Source organism: Columba livia, chromosome 1 (assembly GCF_036013475.1).
Source record: "Columba livia isolate bColLiv1 breed racing homer chromosome 1, bColLiv1.pat.W.v2, whole genome shotgun sequence".
Classification (NCBI taxonomy): domain Eukaryota; kingdom Metazoa; phylum Chordata; class Aves; order Columbiformes; family Columbidae; genus Columba; species Columba livia.
The window spans coordinates 27,236,696-27,252,202 of NC_088602.1; the positions used below are offsets into that span (position 1 = coordinate 27,236,696).

General features: G+C 45.1%; 1 protein-coding gene across 7 annotated transcripts in view; it reads right to left on the reverse strand.

Annotated features, from left to right (window-relative positions):
* Positions 1–4,640: 4,640 nt before the first annotated feature.
* The window catches only part of SMAD9 (SMAD family member 9), a 38,094-nt gene continuing 27,227 nt past the window's right edge, over positions 4,641–15,507 (reverse strand). For 3 of the 7 annotated variants that reach the window (XM_065052001.1, XM_065052009.1, XM_065051995.1), the window contains exons 6-7: positions 10,046–10,302; positions 4,641–5,755 (exon numbers count right to left, since the gene is read on the reverse strand). In XM_065052001.1, the coding sequence (XP_064908073.1) occupies positions 5,612–5,755; positions 10,046–10,302 (401 nt within the window). In that variant the 3' untranslated portion in view covers positions 4,641–5,611. Of the gene's footprint in view, positions 9,008–10,045; positions 10,303–15,507 lie in introns of all 7 variants that reach the window. The other 4 variants (XM_065051981.1, XM_065051978.1, XM_065052017.1 and 1 more) reach the window with 3 other exon arrangements.

Below are 15,507 nucleotides of genomic sequence, written 5' to 3' on the forward strand. Positions count from 1 at the left end.
CAGGGAAGGACGCTTGTCCATTCTTAGTTCCTGTTAAAAATGTGATTTTATAGTCAGGAGTCCCTGTGAGGGCTCCTGCTCATTCCATCTTCCTTTGGGCACTACAGTTTCCTACCTATGCATCAAATAAGTTGCTTTGTTGCAATTCCCATCTAGACACTCTGTATAATCCATGTCATTCAGTTGTGCAGTTTCTGTTCAGACTACAGTTCTCCTTGAAGAGCGGACACTGGATGTGCTTATAGTGTCCTTGAATGGGTTCCCCAAAGCTGAACTCATTAGTCCTGCAGCAAGGCAAAGAGTAATCTTGCAAGTGAAGTTTCCAGATGCAACCAGAGCCTGCTCCTGGATCACATGGGACATTTGCCCCAACATACCTAATGGCTTAATTGGGAGGCTGGTGCACCCAGCCAGGCTGTGTTTATAGGAAACACCAGATCAAGGATTGTGGTACTCCAAGCTGCTCCTAAAACAGGTCTTGATGATTAGTTTAGATGTGAATGCAAAAAGCTCTACTGAACACAATGGCTGCCCAAGCACGTACTGCCTTGATACCTCCGATGATGACCACTGAGCACATCTGGTCATATGCTACTCCTCCCCAGTCCCTTAATCCTCTCAAGGCACCCCTGGCTACAGAAACCAACCGTGAACTGTAAGTTCACTAGAAAATCTTCTCAGCTCCTTCAGTGGAGTTTCCAATTGTGCAGAAGGGCTTGGGTTCAGGTGTCCAAGTAACAGCCCGCTCTTCGGGCTTCTCCACAGCAAGGAACTCTTGCCTTTGGCTTGGAGAGCATGTGGGACATGTGAGGTTCAGTACCTGTGTCTGATATAAATCTATCTTCTGGGAAGCACTTCTCAACTTTGAAAAATGGTATTTAATTACTTTACTCTATGACTCATTAATCTTTATTGTGTTTGGTTTTGGTTTTACTATGGTATGGAGAGCCAGAGAGGTGAACAGTACAGAGGATGTACTGTTTCTTGTGCTGAGCACCATGTAGTGCTCAAGTATTCCTGAACACTATAGCTGCACCAGAGAAGTCTCTAATGAGACAAGAAAATTTGCCTTATACTTGAGACCCCTTCAAAGTTACTAAAGTGAATCAAGCCTCTGCCTGACCTGCCTCTGTAAATCCAGCTGGTTGTGCAACTCCTCAGTCACTGATGAGGCTTTCTGGTTTATAGAGCTTATAGGCAAAGGTGAGTGTTCTAAGCCAGGGAGGAACAAGGGCAGATTAGATAAAGTCATAGACAGAAATGCCTAATTTTCTCCATTTTAAGCGCTGGGCAGTGGAGGTGATGTTTACAGTGAGAGATGTGTGCAGTAATTATTTCATACTGAGGAAACACTAATACCTCATAATTCTGTCCTGCACTGAACTCATGCTTCATCCTGAAATTCCATCTACTAACAGAGAACTCCTGTCTGTGGTATCCAGTTATCATTGAATCTCTGCACAGACCCACAGAATAATGTAAACTGGGAGCGATCTCTGCAGGGCACCAAATGTGATGCCCTGCTCAAGGCAGGGACCACTCAGAGAAGGCTGCTCAGAGTGGTCAAAGTCTTGACACTGTACCTGCTGGAGACATGGAAGGAATTTCCTCAACTCCAGTTGACGTTACTTGGGGCCACAGTTCCCCTTCATGTTGCTGATACATTATCCTTCAGACTGAGCACGGCAAAACATGAACTACTCATGAGGAGTAAAGATGCTCTGGGAGTACCCTCTGATGGGGAGACAAAGCAGGGGCTGCACTTCTGAACACTCCAGCCATCGCTACCCGTACCAGATCGGCTGTTACAGCTCACAGTCTTGGGGCTGAGCCGTCAGAGCAGCAGTGCTGCTGAATGGCTTCGTGCACTCAGCGTGCCAGATTTGCTTCCTTCACCTCTGGATGCAAATGGCACATAATACCGGTGCTGCTGAAGAACTGGCAGCAATCCAGCGCTCGTCATCTCTCGGCTACTTAACAGGAGAACAAGTGGTCTACGTACCATGATGAATGTGCTTTATGTCTCTGCCTGATCAAACTCCCATCGCTGCCTGCTGATGCAGGGTACTCCTCCACAGAAACTTTCAAGAGGGTTTGAATAGCTGATGGCTCAAAAAACATAAAAAAAATCTGCCTTTGACTGAGTAATCTCCCTGTAAGTGGTTTTAAATCTCTCAGGAAGCCTATCTCTAAAGCTTGAGTATTAATGAGTGCATTGAAAGGCTTTAAATTGACTACAGGTTGCTAGGTTCATGAAGACCTTTCAGCAGAAAAATATCTCCTTCCAAAATGGGAAGTCATTAGAGTGAGATACAAAGTTACATTGTCGTAAATTATAAGCACCCTGAATTTTTAACTGAGTTCAATTCACATACTAGATAAGCCTGTAAGAAAGACCTTGTTAAAAAAGAAAGGGAAATAAATGGTTCATTAGCCTTACTTTCTATCACTGCATCTGGACAAGGGTATCTTCCTATATACTTCTTTTCCTCACCCACTGTTACCTTCTCTTGGGAACAAGCTGCCAGCTGCTCTGTGTTTTCACAGCATCTCATTACAGTGGACTAAGCCCCCAGGGACCATCAGAATAGGAAAGAGCTCACAGTGATAGCAGGCTTCCCAAAGGCTAACAACTGAGATGCTTGTTGGCTTTGATTGCCTAGGATCAGGTGCTTCGATCCAACTTTCAGCAAATAGTTAAATTTGCGGAAATTGATCCCATCCTAATGCAGACATTTTAAATACGTCAGAAGGATCGTGCTCAGAAATGCCTCTTTACTTACCAGTAAGAGAATATGAAGGTGATTACCTTAATGTGTGGACTGCATCAAAGCCAAATCCTATTTGTATGAGGATTACTGTAAAAGTAGACATACAGGAAAGTAAAAACTGCTCTGAATTTACCAACTTTCATTTAAACAACACAGACATTTACTGAGCAAGCATCATTACTAGGCTGGGAAAGCCACCACATCTCCCCTAGGGCCCACCTCACCTACTTTTGGAACCAATGTAGCCGTCTAGTGACTCTGAGTTCCCCTTACACTCAACGGGAAGACATAAGCATGCTCAGAGCTCAGTGTATTTAACCTACTTGAAATACCAACCTTACAATGAAATGACTGATGCCCCAGAAGAACCTGCTGCTCTTCACTGGCCATCCATTTCTGCTCTGCAGCACCAGCAGGAAACAGGGTTCTGGAGCTGCCCAAGAGCCAATGAGCCTCAGAACATCCCCCTTTGCTCTCTGTGAGGAAGATGGCAATGCTGGGAATGTCTAAAAGCAACCCCTATGCTTTTCTCTATATGAGGAGGAAAGGAGGCTTACGCCTAAAAGTCAAGGAAGAATCTAGGATAAAGGACAGAGCTAGATCCTGGACAGGAGAGGTGGTTTTCTCCATCCTTACCTGCTAAGAAAGCAAAGGGATGAGCAACATGAAAAGCAGAGAGAAACTACTATAAGAAAGTGTACAACAAATACGCTAAAAACCATGTTACAGTACCTCCGTACAGTGACACTGATGACAGAGGGAGCTGAGGAAAATGTCTTTTTCCAAACTGGTCTCTCTCAAGTCTGCTAACAGTAAATGGCACACCTGGATTTTCTGTGTAACATTAGTATTGGATTTCATAGCTGCAGGAGACTGTAAAGCTTTTCCTACCCCACAGTGACACTGCTCACGTCAAATGGGGACAGATTAGGGCTCTTCACATTTACAAATTTCCTATACGACTTGCTATTACTGCTCAATCTTAAGAATAATTTAGCCCTCTGTGCCCTACAAATTCTGCAGGCAACTGAAGATACATTCAAAGGAAGTAACCCTGCTAGCTCCCTGATTCTTCTGCTCTGTTCATAATTGCCACCCTGTAACAGCTATGACACAGCATCTAAAACACATCGAAAGTCTTTCCAGTGAATGGTATTTCCTTTGCATACATGATGGAGCTGAAGGTTTCAGGCGTCCTCTTCTAATTATGCAGTAAAACATGTAGCACCAGATATTGGGTGAGAAGAAAAGAAACATTCTGTGAAACAGGTTTTTTTCCTCAGGATACTTCTGGTGTGTTCTAAGGAGGAATGAGACTGGAGAAGTTATCACTCTTTCTGACCCTTAAAGCAAAATGATTTTCAGTGGATTGTTATGCCTGGAAAGAAATAATCCTCCACCCTTTCAGCAAGGTAATGGGGAACCATGAAAAGGTAGTAAGAGTTTCACCTGCCTCCTCAGAAAACGTGTGAGTGAACAGCATTTTGTAAGTCTGGCTCTGCGGATAAGAGTACGGTCAGCAATAGGTTTTCCTGCTTACAGAAGGACCACGGACAAGCAGCTTTTTTCTGCACATAGATTCACTCTTGCTTGTTGGTGGCTTACACTGCCTCACCATCCTCTGCAGGTGAGGCAAAAGCCCTGCAAACAATGAAGCCTGTATCTGAGATGCGAAACCATCCATGGGGACATATGCAGTGATTGTCAGCGAAGACCCGGGCATTGCGGTCAGGTCCTGCGGGCTGGCCCAGCACAAGGGATGGATGTGCCTGACTCCCACCTCCTCCTCCTCCTCGCATCCCATGAGCACGGGGCTTCCTGCTCCCAGCACACAGACTATTCCAAGACGAATGATAAATAATTACTCAGTTCTTCAGCGCACACTTCATTTCCCTTTTCTGAATCACAGTTCAAGTCCCTTTTAGACGTACCCTTGATATCAGCACAGTAGTGTTACTACAGACAGTCCTAACTTTAAAACAAACTACATCAATACTGTATAATGGATAGGATTCAATTTACATGCCAGATACATATGCAAGTATGTATGTACTTCGCATAAAAGCACTGGAAGTTAATTAGTTTTTAAACTTACAGGCATATATTTCTTTTTTTTTTTTTTCTTGGAGCTTGTTGCTTTTCAGTGCAGCAGTACCATAAGCTGTGTGAACAGTATCAGGCTACTCGGATGCATTCAGAATGCTCTGATAAGGCTCCAGTGCTGAACATGTGCTGAGGGCTCTCTCCTCCTGAGGGAGAAAGGGGTGCCCCAGCTCCTCAGAGGATCTGTTGTCTCATCGTGCTTCCAGACAGACTGGAATTGCAGTTTAGTCCTTCAGTTCACTGGATAAAAGTCATCTCTATGCATAAGTCCTGTGCACAACCTAAGGTCCTCTTTTAGACCTGAAATTAGGATGTAAAATGGATATAAACAGTGCAGAGATCTGACTTTGGTTGCCTGCAGAGGGGTGAATTTCACCTACTAGGAACAGCTACAGCCAGGTTTCTGAATCTGCATGGAAGTGCAGAGAATTCGCACTGTATACTGGCTTGGCTGGGGAATGAAGATGCTCACAGGAACTGTTTCACACTTTTGCAGGAATTTGGCTTATTTTGTACTAGAGAACAGATACGCTATACCTGAATTTCTAAAGTTATTGTACTGGCATCAGAATAACTAGAAACCACAAAACATAGCATGAAAAAAAAAAGAAGAGTAGACTATGTATAGATATATTTACATCTACATACATCTACATATAGAAGCTTCTGTTCACTGGAAATCCTATAAGCCACTGCCTGCAATAGCATCCATCCTAAGGGAATTCTAGAGATGATTCTTAAGAGACTGAGGAGATGGGGTTATGAGGTGAACCCATTTGTGTCAGCACCTTATCCAGCCATTGCAATGGTCCATGCAGGTGGATCTCAATCCAGCAGGGTGTGCTTGTAACATCTTGGCGATGATATTCTGCTCCCCAGCCCTATAAAAGCATCAAAGGACCAAAATGTGAGTTAAAAAAAAAAAATTAAATCACAACTCCAGTACTGAAAGTCTAATGCAAGTGCAGGTAGTCCCAAGATTTAATGCTTTGTCTTAGGGATCATTTTCTCTAGAAACTTTGCTCCTTTCTAAAGTCATTGTTATCATAGTTATCAGGGTCTCTATAGTATTAGATTAAAAATGCTCAGTCACACTTCCAGGTGCTGAGACCAGCTGGCATGGAAAAGGCCTGTTTCCAAGCTTGGCTGCCTGCAAACAGCCTGTGGGGAATGGTCCCTGCTGTTCGCACCCCAGAGACGTGCCCAGGAAAGTCTGCCAGCCTGCTGTCTGGCACAGAAGAAAAGCAGGCCAGGCCCCGTCATAACACTTTAGTAGGATCTGGGAATGATCCTGGGCACTCCTTCATTTATTGGTCGAGAAGCAGCCTATGAATCTGAGACTCTAGAAGTTCTAAGTATTTATCTGAACCTCTAGAAAGTTCCAGCACAGTTCCTATATACTGTATCTAATCTATGTATAGATATTTTCCACAGTTTTTCTATCCTTGAACATGACTTCTTTTCCTATGGGAGATGCCGGCTGTCTGTTGTAGAAAGTCCTGCAGTAATTTCTCCATCCCCTTTGGGGATATAAGGGATATGGAGTGTCTGACAGAAGATGTGGATGTGGTGCTGGCAGGGACAAAAGAGAACCAGAAGTCTCCGCACCTCGAGTGGGCACAGTGGCTGCTTGTGAAGCAGCCAGCCTGATTTCACAGCAACACCAGACATCCAAGTCACAGCCCAAAGCCTCACAGCTCCTTGGCTGTCTCACTACCAAACACGAACCTGGATTTCCGTAGGCTTACGTGCAAAACACGGTCCCACTGCAGGATAAGGCTTTTCCTTTGTGAGCGTCTGATCAGAGAAGCTGAGCCTTACCTATTGTTATGCCAGGCAGGCGGGTTAATATTCGTCATGAAAAGAGGACGTGGAGGTATATTAAGATTGATGACTGCCAAAGGTACCTAAATTGTAGAGTGCTGAACAACTCAGACAACTGAAGCTGCTAGAACCCACTTCTCTAGACGGTCAGCTGCAAAACTAGGATCAACACCAAAATTTGATGCCATAAGTGGTCTGCATAAAATCCATCCCCCAGAAGAGTAAGATATGGACCCACCAAAGCCCAAAGAGTACTTTTAAACAGGCAGCATTTTTCTGACCTAGGCAGGGCCTGTGTTTGCAGGCACCTCAGATTAATTTTCTGGAAATGTTTGCATAAAATGCCACTCTCTAAATTAGTGCAGTCAGAATTCTGAGTTTGTGAAGTCTGCAGTACTCAGCTGTAGTAAAGATACATGGTCAGAAGGGCAAGTGTCAGAGGAATCAGTGCACATCTACTGACTGGAAGGATGGAAAATCTGGAGGAATAGGAATTGCAGGTTGCAATCACAACCTGTCACATTTGGAGGAAGCCGACAGTGCGGGTCTGTGGCCGGCCACCTCCCTCTGCTGGCAGCTCCCAAAATCCCAGCGCTGCTGTCTTAGGCTGCCAGCTGGAGCTCCCAGCAGGGGAAAAGCCAGGAGGACAGGACCCCTCGTGCCTCCCACACATCTCTCTTGGGCCACAGGTAGCATCTTTCATCCACAGGGCTAAACTGGAGGTGGAGCTCTCTTAACAAGGGAGTAAAATGAGAGCAACTGGCAAAGCTGTGGTGTTTTGTGCAGAGGTGGGAAGGGGGTACCGATACCCCCATGGGAAGAACAGAAATGTGCCTTCAGGCACAGAGAATCAGCTGGGGGCTCCTGCTGCTCCTGCCAGCCCTTCCCACCTCCTGTGGGCAACAGCTCTTTCCAGCCCCCAGTCCAGCCACGTCCCAGAGTGCTGAGCTGCCACATCTGCTGGGTCATCCCCTTAGCCCCAAAACCTGAGGAAACATGGAAGGAAGGGCATGGGGTTCCGACCTTGGACTGGAGAAACTCTCCATCTCTCCAGTTTGTGCTTCGGCTGCCTCATCTGTGGAGAAGGGACAATGGTCATCCTGCTTTGGCAAACAGCAGTGCTCAGGGGATGGAAATGCCTGTCTGCTCTCACTGATGACACACTCACATCTCCCTGAGGATTGAGCTCCTCCCAGCTGCTCTGCAGGAACACAAAGGGTATCAGAGGTGACAGGACCTTCACTTCCCTCTGTGTCATGTCCTGCCTCCAGAAGATAATGCAGTTCTGGCACGTTTCTCGTGTCTTGGTCCCTACCCATCCCTGCCTCCCCAGGTGGTAGCTCAAGCACTGATGAGGTAGGAGGCAGGTTCTCCAGCCCTTTGGCTCCTCTTGCCCTGTGGGCTGTGGGTGGCCACGTAGCACCTGAGTGGCCACGTAGCACCTGGTCATGAATCATGGGAAAAGCCACAGGACTGCCCTGCACCTGCAGGCTCCTGGTGTGGGGCTCTGATAGACAACAAGCTTCTTCCTGCATTGCATACCCAACACCCAGAGGCATTCTGGTCCCCAGACTGAACACAACAGGGCTCACACCTTGGGAGAGAAATAATTTGAGATGACTGAGTACAGGAAAGGGTTTTTACAGGCCAGGCAGGAAGAACCTACAGGAGATTTGCATAGCCATTTTCCAAAGGTTATGGGAAAGGGTTCAAAATAACTCCTTGCACTGGTTTTCTGGTGCCTGAGGCACTATAGGGCTGCTATTGTTTCAACAAAGCAAGGTGATTGATAATATGGCAGCAGCGTTATTTAGTGCATCAACACCACCATTTCTGCTGCCATGCTGGGCAAGGAGGCAGATAACACATCAAAGAGACTGCCCCTGAGTTGCTGAGATAATGAAAATATTGCGGAACTGGCTACACTGCCTTTACAAACAACATGCCCATTCATGTCTTCCATTAACGAAAATATTGTTTGTTGGGTTTCTTGCTTTCTTTTTTTCCCTTAATGCTTGCGTGTGAACAAGATGTCAGTTCCTTCCCAAGAAAAATGCAACAGCGTGGTCACAGGCAGAGTTTGGCTTGGACTCTTGGGAAAAGTTATAGGGCACCCTTAATGCTCTCAGACAGTTGAGGAGGTGGGTCCCCAAGGATGGCTGGAAAGAGTCAGAAGCAGAAAGCTGCGTGGGACTCAACTCATCTGCTCTGCAGAACATAAGGGAAGTGGGCTTGAGCCTCAAGCAGTTTTGTAGTATCTTATATGTGAATTCAGTCAGCTTGATTCAGTCACTTGTGTAGAACCAAATCTGGAAAACAAAGGGACATACTCAAGCCACTCGCTATGGTACCTAGCAGGATGAACTTGCTTCTAATGGTGCAACTTCTCTAGTTTGCAGGCTTAACATTGTCAGCTCTCCCCAGAAGCACTATGGGAAAGTCACTTTAGTGCATCTGTAAACAGTCTCAAAATACTCACAATTCTCTGGGGTTTAGATGCTACGATAGATACCTAAGTAAATCCTAAGTGCTAAAAGCAGTCAAGAGATATCCTGGCCATTCAAAAGATTTAAGAAACCCCACAAAGGCTGGTAGATCTCACACAGAGTAGTCAGACTGCAAAGTTCAGATATGAAAGACATGGAAACAGTAATGGATTTGGTGGCCTCCTGTCTCTTCCAAATAACAGAGGGAAGGTCAGATATTCTTTTGGACTTTGCATTCAGCTTACAAGAAGCCCTTCTGGCAGTGTGGCTGGCCAGAGTGAATGTTACTACAAATTGAGACAGTCTCTTGCCAGGCATCAGACAGGGGGCAAACAACAGTTCCCAGGAAGCACAATGGGAGCTGAAGGAAGACTCAGTGAGACCATACATACCAGTCTACAGTGATGCTGAGAATGTAAATTAGTCTCAAGACATTAGGACATTCTTTTCAGATCTATGGCTCTACCAAGCTCTATTGCAAATCAGCAATGATAGGACAGATCACAAATGCCTAAGATATGTGCTACAGCATTTAAATGTTGCTAAGCCCCTCTAAGTTGAGCTCATTATGCAAACAATGTGGGAACATCATTCAGTCTCCGCTTATTTTAGACAAAATCCTATGGAATACCTAATTTTGGGAATCTAATACATTTCCAAGTAGACCATAAAAGCTACTGATTTTGAGCACCTAGAAGTTTAAGGTAATACTGGAAAACAGGCAGTCTGAATTGCTATTTGCAAGTTGGGTGTCTAAATCCCCACTTGGGAAAGATTTGATAGAGTCCAGTTTTGCACCAAAGCTAGCAAATGATGGGATTTGCCTTTTAAGGAATGCAAGAGAAAATAAAGAATCCTTACTTTAACAAAGCTCATTCGAATAGTGCACATCTTGGTCAGCTCATACACCACTTCAAAACCATGATTGACTGACTGGGCAAGCAGCTGGGCGAAGAGCTGGTTGTTGAAGATCTTGAGGCTGCAGCCGCTGGGGATCTTGCAGACAGTGGCTGGGTGGAAACCGTGCTGATAGTTACAGTTGCGGCTTTGCACGAAAATACTGCTGTCACTGACACATTCAGCGTAAACTTCCCCACCGACATAGTAAAGATGAACACCTTCAGAGAGAAAAAATGACGTGTATTATTTCTTCATTGTTTGCAACACATTTTATACCAGCAATTCTTTAAGTATTTTAACTCGTGTGGGCATACGATCTCAGGAGCATTCCAGGCACTCAGTGCCTGTATAATGCCTTTTAAAAGACGGTAAACTTTGTGTATATCTGCACAATGGACTCACCAACATTATAAGGAAGTTGTCATAAACGCTATTTTGAGGTACTGCTATAGGAGAAAAAAGACTTGGCATGTGATGTTCTGCCTTGTTTCTCAAGTGAAAGCTGGTTTACTTCAACCCAACAATATGACACATACACATACATACACACATTGACATAAATGTCAAACATATGTCAACCATACACAAAGCATAGATCAAAACTGTCAAAGAACTGACAAATCTGTTATGCATTACACATCCAAATCTATTTTCCCTATTGAACACATGCACACTGACCAAGACCCACTTCATTGCAGCCATTTTTTTACTACAGGATCCCATCTCATGCAGTTCAAACACAGCATGGTTTGTACTTAAAACCAGTTTTTCTCTACTTTGGTTCATTCATCACAGCAGAACCATGTATTTGTATTTACATGATGTGACTTACTCATCAGATCCTGTTCAACGTGACCTTGACAAGGAAATTATTGATTTCCTTCTGGACTTTCAGTACCAGAGTGACTTATCAATGCCAACTTGCAAATTTTTACCATGCCTTGGAGAAATGAAGATGGAAGCACTTCTATCCATTCAATACTCTGGTCCCTGCCAGGACGTCTGCTTGCATGAAAAGAGTCTATCTTCACCCAATTTGGCAACCTTAAAGTTAGGGGTCTTGTATAAGCTAAATGTGTAGATGTCTTCTCTAGCTGATAGATGATGAGAGGCACTGAGCAGATGGTCGTCATAAATGACTTAGACTCAGGACTTGAGAGATTGCTTAGTAAGTTTGCTGATGACACAAAACTGAGGGGAGCTGTCGACACTCTCGAGGTCAGAGAGGTCCTGGAGAGGAATCTGGGCAAATTGGAGAACTGGGCAATCACCAACCACATGAAGTTGAACAAGAGTAAGTGCCGGATTTTGCACTTGGGACATGGCAACCCTGGCTGTACATACAGAGTGGGGAAGGAGATGCTGGAAGGCAGCTCTGCAGAGAGGGACCTGGGGGTTCTGGTCGACAGCAAGTTGAACATGAGCCAACAGTGTCCCTGGCAGCCAAGTGGGCAACCGTGTCCTGGGTGCATCCAGCACAGCATTGCCAGCCGGGCAGGGAGGTGATTGTCCTGCTCTGCTCTGCACTGGTGCGGCCTCACCTGGAGCACTGTGTGCAGGTCTGGGCAACACAGGATAAAAAGGATATAAAGCTACTGGAGAGTGTCCAGAAGAGGGCTACGAAATTGGTGAAGGGTTTGGAGAGGAAGCCGTATGAGGAGCAGCTAAAGTCACTTGGTTTGTTCAGCCTGGAGAAGAGGAGACTGAGGGAGACATCATGGCGGCTACAGCTTCCTCATAAGGGGAGGAGGAGGGGCAGGTACCAAACTCTTATCTTTAGTGACCAATGACAGAACCCGAGGGAATGGCAGGAAGATGTCCCAGGAAAGGTTTAGGTCAGACATTAGGAAAAGGTTCTTCATCCAGAGGGTGGTGGAGCACTGGAACAGGCTCCCCAGGGAGGTGTCACGGCCCCAAGCCTGACAGTGTTCAAGAAGAGACTGGACAACACCCTCAGACACATGGTGTGAACTGTGAGGTTGTCACATGCAGGGACAGGAGTCGGACTTGATGATCCTTGTGGCTCCCTTCCAACTCAGGACATTCTATGATTCACTCCACCCGCTATGTGCAGGCTCACTGCCAGCTGACACTGTGGAAGCCTGTGCAGGTGCTGAACAGGTCTCTGGTTCCCCGCCCCTGCTGCTTCTTCCCACACCTGCCTGCAGGCTGGCAGCAACAGCCGGGGACTGGGCAGCCATCCAGACTGGGGAACAGAACCAGACCATAAACTTAAAAACAAACAAAACAAAACAAAAGGAGATTTATTTGCAGTGGGATCTTCATCAGTGCAAGCGTGGCAACAGGGACCCAGACTACTTAAATCTCAGCATGAAACCACACCCTGAAGGAGGCCAAGTGATCCTGTGAAGATGCCTAGACATTTACCCTTCCCATGGCTAGATCAGGTGAGATGAACCCCTCCCATGACCCAGAGAGGTGCAAGAACTCAGTTTTTTATTCTCATAAAAAACACCACCAAGTAAAAATAAAATCCTCCTGTTCCCAGGTACAGCATTCAAAGCCTTACATACAAATGCACATGTTCACGGAGTCTCAGTGCAAAGCCTGCCAAGCTAATGATAACTATGCTTTAATAATGCAGTTTTAATTAGTTTTATTCCCGTTGTCTTTCATAAAAAAAACTGGTTACATACTTGCAGTCTGATTCATCATTCTGTGGTCATGACAGCAAGGGACAGCAACACATCTGTAGGATGAAAACAGCTTCTAAACAGAAGTGGGAAAGGCTTGGGGAAAAGCAGGTTGAGTGGGAAAGCAATCAGGGAAAAATATGCTCTCCCATAGACTTCCAGGGTGACTCAGACAGGAACCTTAAAGTCTGTCTTCAAGCCATCACTTGACTTTTACTTCTATGCACCCACAAGATCCCAAATTAGATGTGAGAGGCAGGGGGTGCGGCTCAGAGAACACGCTATATTACACTGGGAACATGGGTGAGATGACAGCTCCATTAGACCAGTCAGCAGCTCCAGCACAACTGCACCAGACATTATGGTGTTTTGCACCTTGTGACTGCTATTGCTTGACCTGTGTCTCCTTTCCCTGCTGTGGAAGATGGACTAAAGAGAAGGACTGAAAACCCAAAAGTCCCAGCTGGCCTTGATGGGGTCCATATAACTTCCTGAAGTAAACAGATCGAGAGAGAACACAGGCTAGGGAGAGAAGAATAAGTACATAAATGTTCACCACATTTCAAATCTCCAGGTGTGCATACCGATTTAGGGTGAACACACTTCAGGGTGCTAAGGTGAAAAATTTTAAAGGCTGGAGTTTCGGAGTATATTGAGTAACCCAACTTCTGAAAAAAAATGAACACTTTCAAAGGCATTGCCTAAAACTGTGTACTGCAACAACAAAAATACCAAAGCCACTTCTGAAAGCAGAGGCTACAATTTGTTTTTTCCCTGTGGACTTTTTAAAAGCAATAAATAAAGCAGTAATGAAATGTCAGTGTGCATTTCCATTCTTCTGGTATTCATTCACCAGAGACAAGCACCCTCAAGGAAGCCAAGCAGCTGAATACATATTTGTAGAAGATCAAATCCAAGTTCCATATGTTTTAGTGGGATTTCACTGCTCTCTGCAGAAACTGGACTCAGCAGTCTCCAAGCATCCACATCTTTTTGACACTCTGAAGTCCCCTTTTTGTCCTTGAAGTCTGACTGCTGAAACAGGTCCAATTGCTAGTAGATGTTGCATTGTGTTCTGGATTGTTTTTAGCTTTGATGTGGTATTTCCAGTAAACCGTTTCACGCTGATACACTAGATGACAATTCAATCACATATCCTTATCCTACTGAGCTAATCTTGTTTACTCACTCTTTTTTCTCTCCTGTTAACATGTGACAATTGTATCCATTTCAGTAGCTTTCATCTGTCCAGCACGCCTTTGAACTACAGACTTTTGGAGCTCTGTGCTCTTCTGCAGGCCTGTACTGGTACCACTTCTACTTCACTTGAACATGTTTTTTTCAAGATTTGCATGAACAGGGAAGAGCAGTAAAATTAAGGATCTCTGATATACTAAGCTCCTCTCTGGGCAACCTGCTCCCTTCCCCTGGGCAGATTCCTAGTGTAAGACTTTGAAGAGCTTTTAATCAATTAAGATAGATCTTGGGATTTGAATGGATGAGGACCATTAGCATTTACCTAATTTTCTTTCTCTTCTGTCTCTTCCTCTTTTCGGGCAGAAAGTCACAGGATGTAACATCCCCAAACAACAGCTTTGACTGGGGTCTTTCGTCATTCTTCCTTTAGGGCTGGGCTCAGCTTTGATCTACACCCCTTTGACAGCTTATGCTGATGGAGAAGCTTTGCTTTATTTTTGGTGTAAGTTAGAACTAGAAGTACGACTCACTGCCATCCCTCGCAACAAAGTGCTATGACCGACACTTGTAGCATCACACCGGCTTCACACAGCGCATCTGCAACACAAGTGCTTTCCCTTCTGGAGAAAAGTGCAAGAGCTCAGTGCAACATCTCCTGCGCTCACCTTCTGTTTCACTGTTGTTTGTAAAAACTGTGCCACATTCGTCCCAGAGTTTCCTCGTATTCAGTCATTCAATGCTAGACTATCAAGAGCCAATTAAAATACTGCTCTAGGCCTGGGAAATGAGGTGAGGTTGACAAGATAATAGGTGTGGAACAATTAGAGTTAATTAGCCCAGTGGGAAATCCATTCCCAGGCAGCTACTGGTGAGAGGCTGAGTTGGCAAGATAATGAGTCTAGACTGGATATACCAGAATGGGCAAAGCTTCATGTGCAGGGAGAAGTGGCCGGTACAGGGCTTCTGACTCACCACCACAAACAACAGTAAGTTCTGGGAGAACATCAGGGCCTACACAGCCCTAGTGAGCTGGGACAGAGTGTGTGCAGCCACGCGTGTCCAGGTCAGGTCTCCTCGTACTTGTCACCAGTATCGTATGATCCTGTGTGCACAGAATATGTGTCCACCAGAAGCGGAGCAGACAAGGAGAACTGCTGGAGGGACAATCCAAAACTTAGTTTTACTGTCAGGAATCTGGCAAGACAAGGGATCAGACTGGTAGGGGGGAAAAAGCTATAAAGGCAACGCTGGTAGAGTTCTTCAGCTAAATAACTACTAAGTGTTTCATCCATCTCCCTTTGTTATTTGGTAGTAGGAGAACCAGCCCCGAGGCACCAGCAATTATCCTTTTAGTGGCATTTCAATGGCAATATTCCCAGTTGCCAGAAGCTCTAATAAATAAAATGAAAATATATACTGCTAAATTAGAACACACAACTATAAACAACATTTTTCTCTTTGCTGGCCAAGTAAATAGCTTTTCTAAGGAGCAGTCAGAAAAGCATCAGCTATTTTTCTTCTATTTCAGAAGTAATTTCAAAGCTTTGGTTTTAAGACAAGCACATCTGAAAA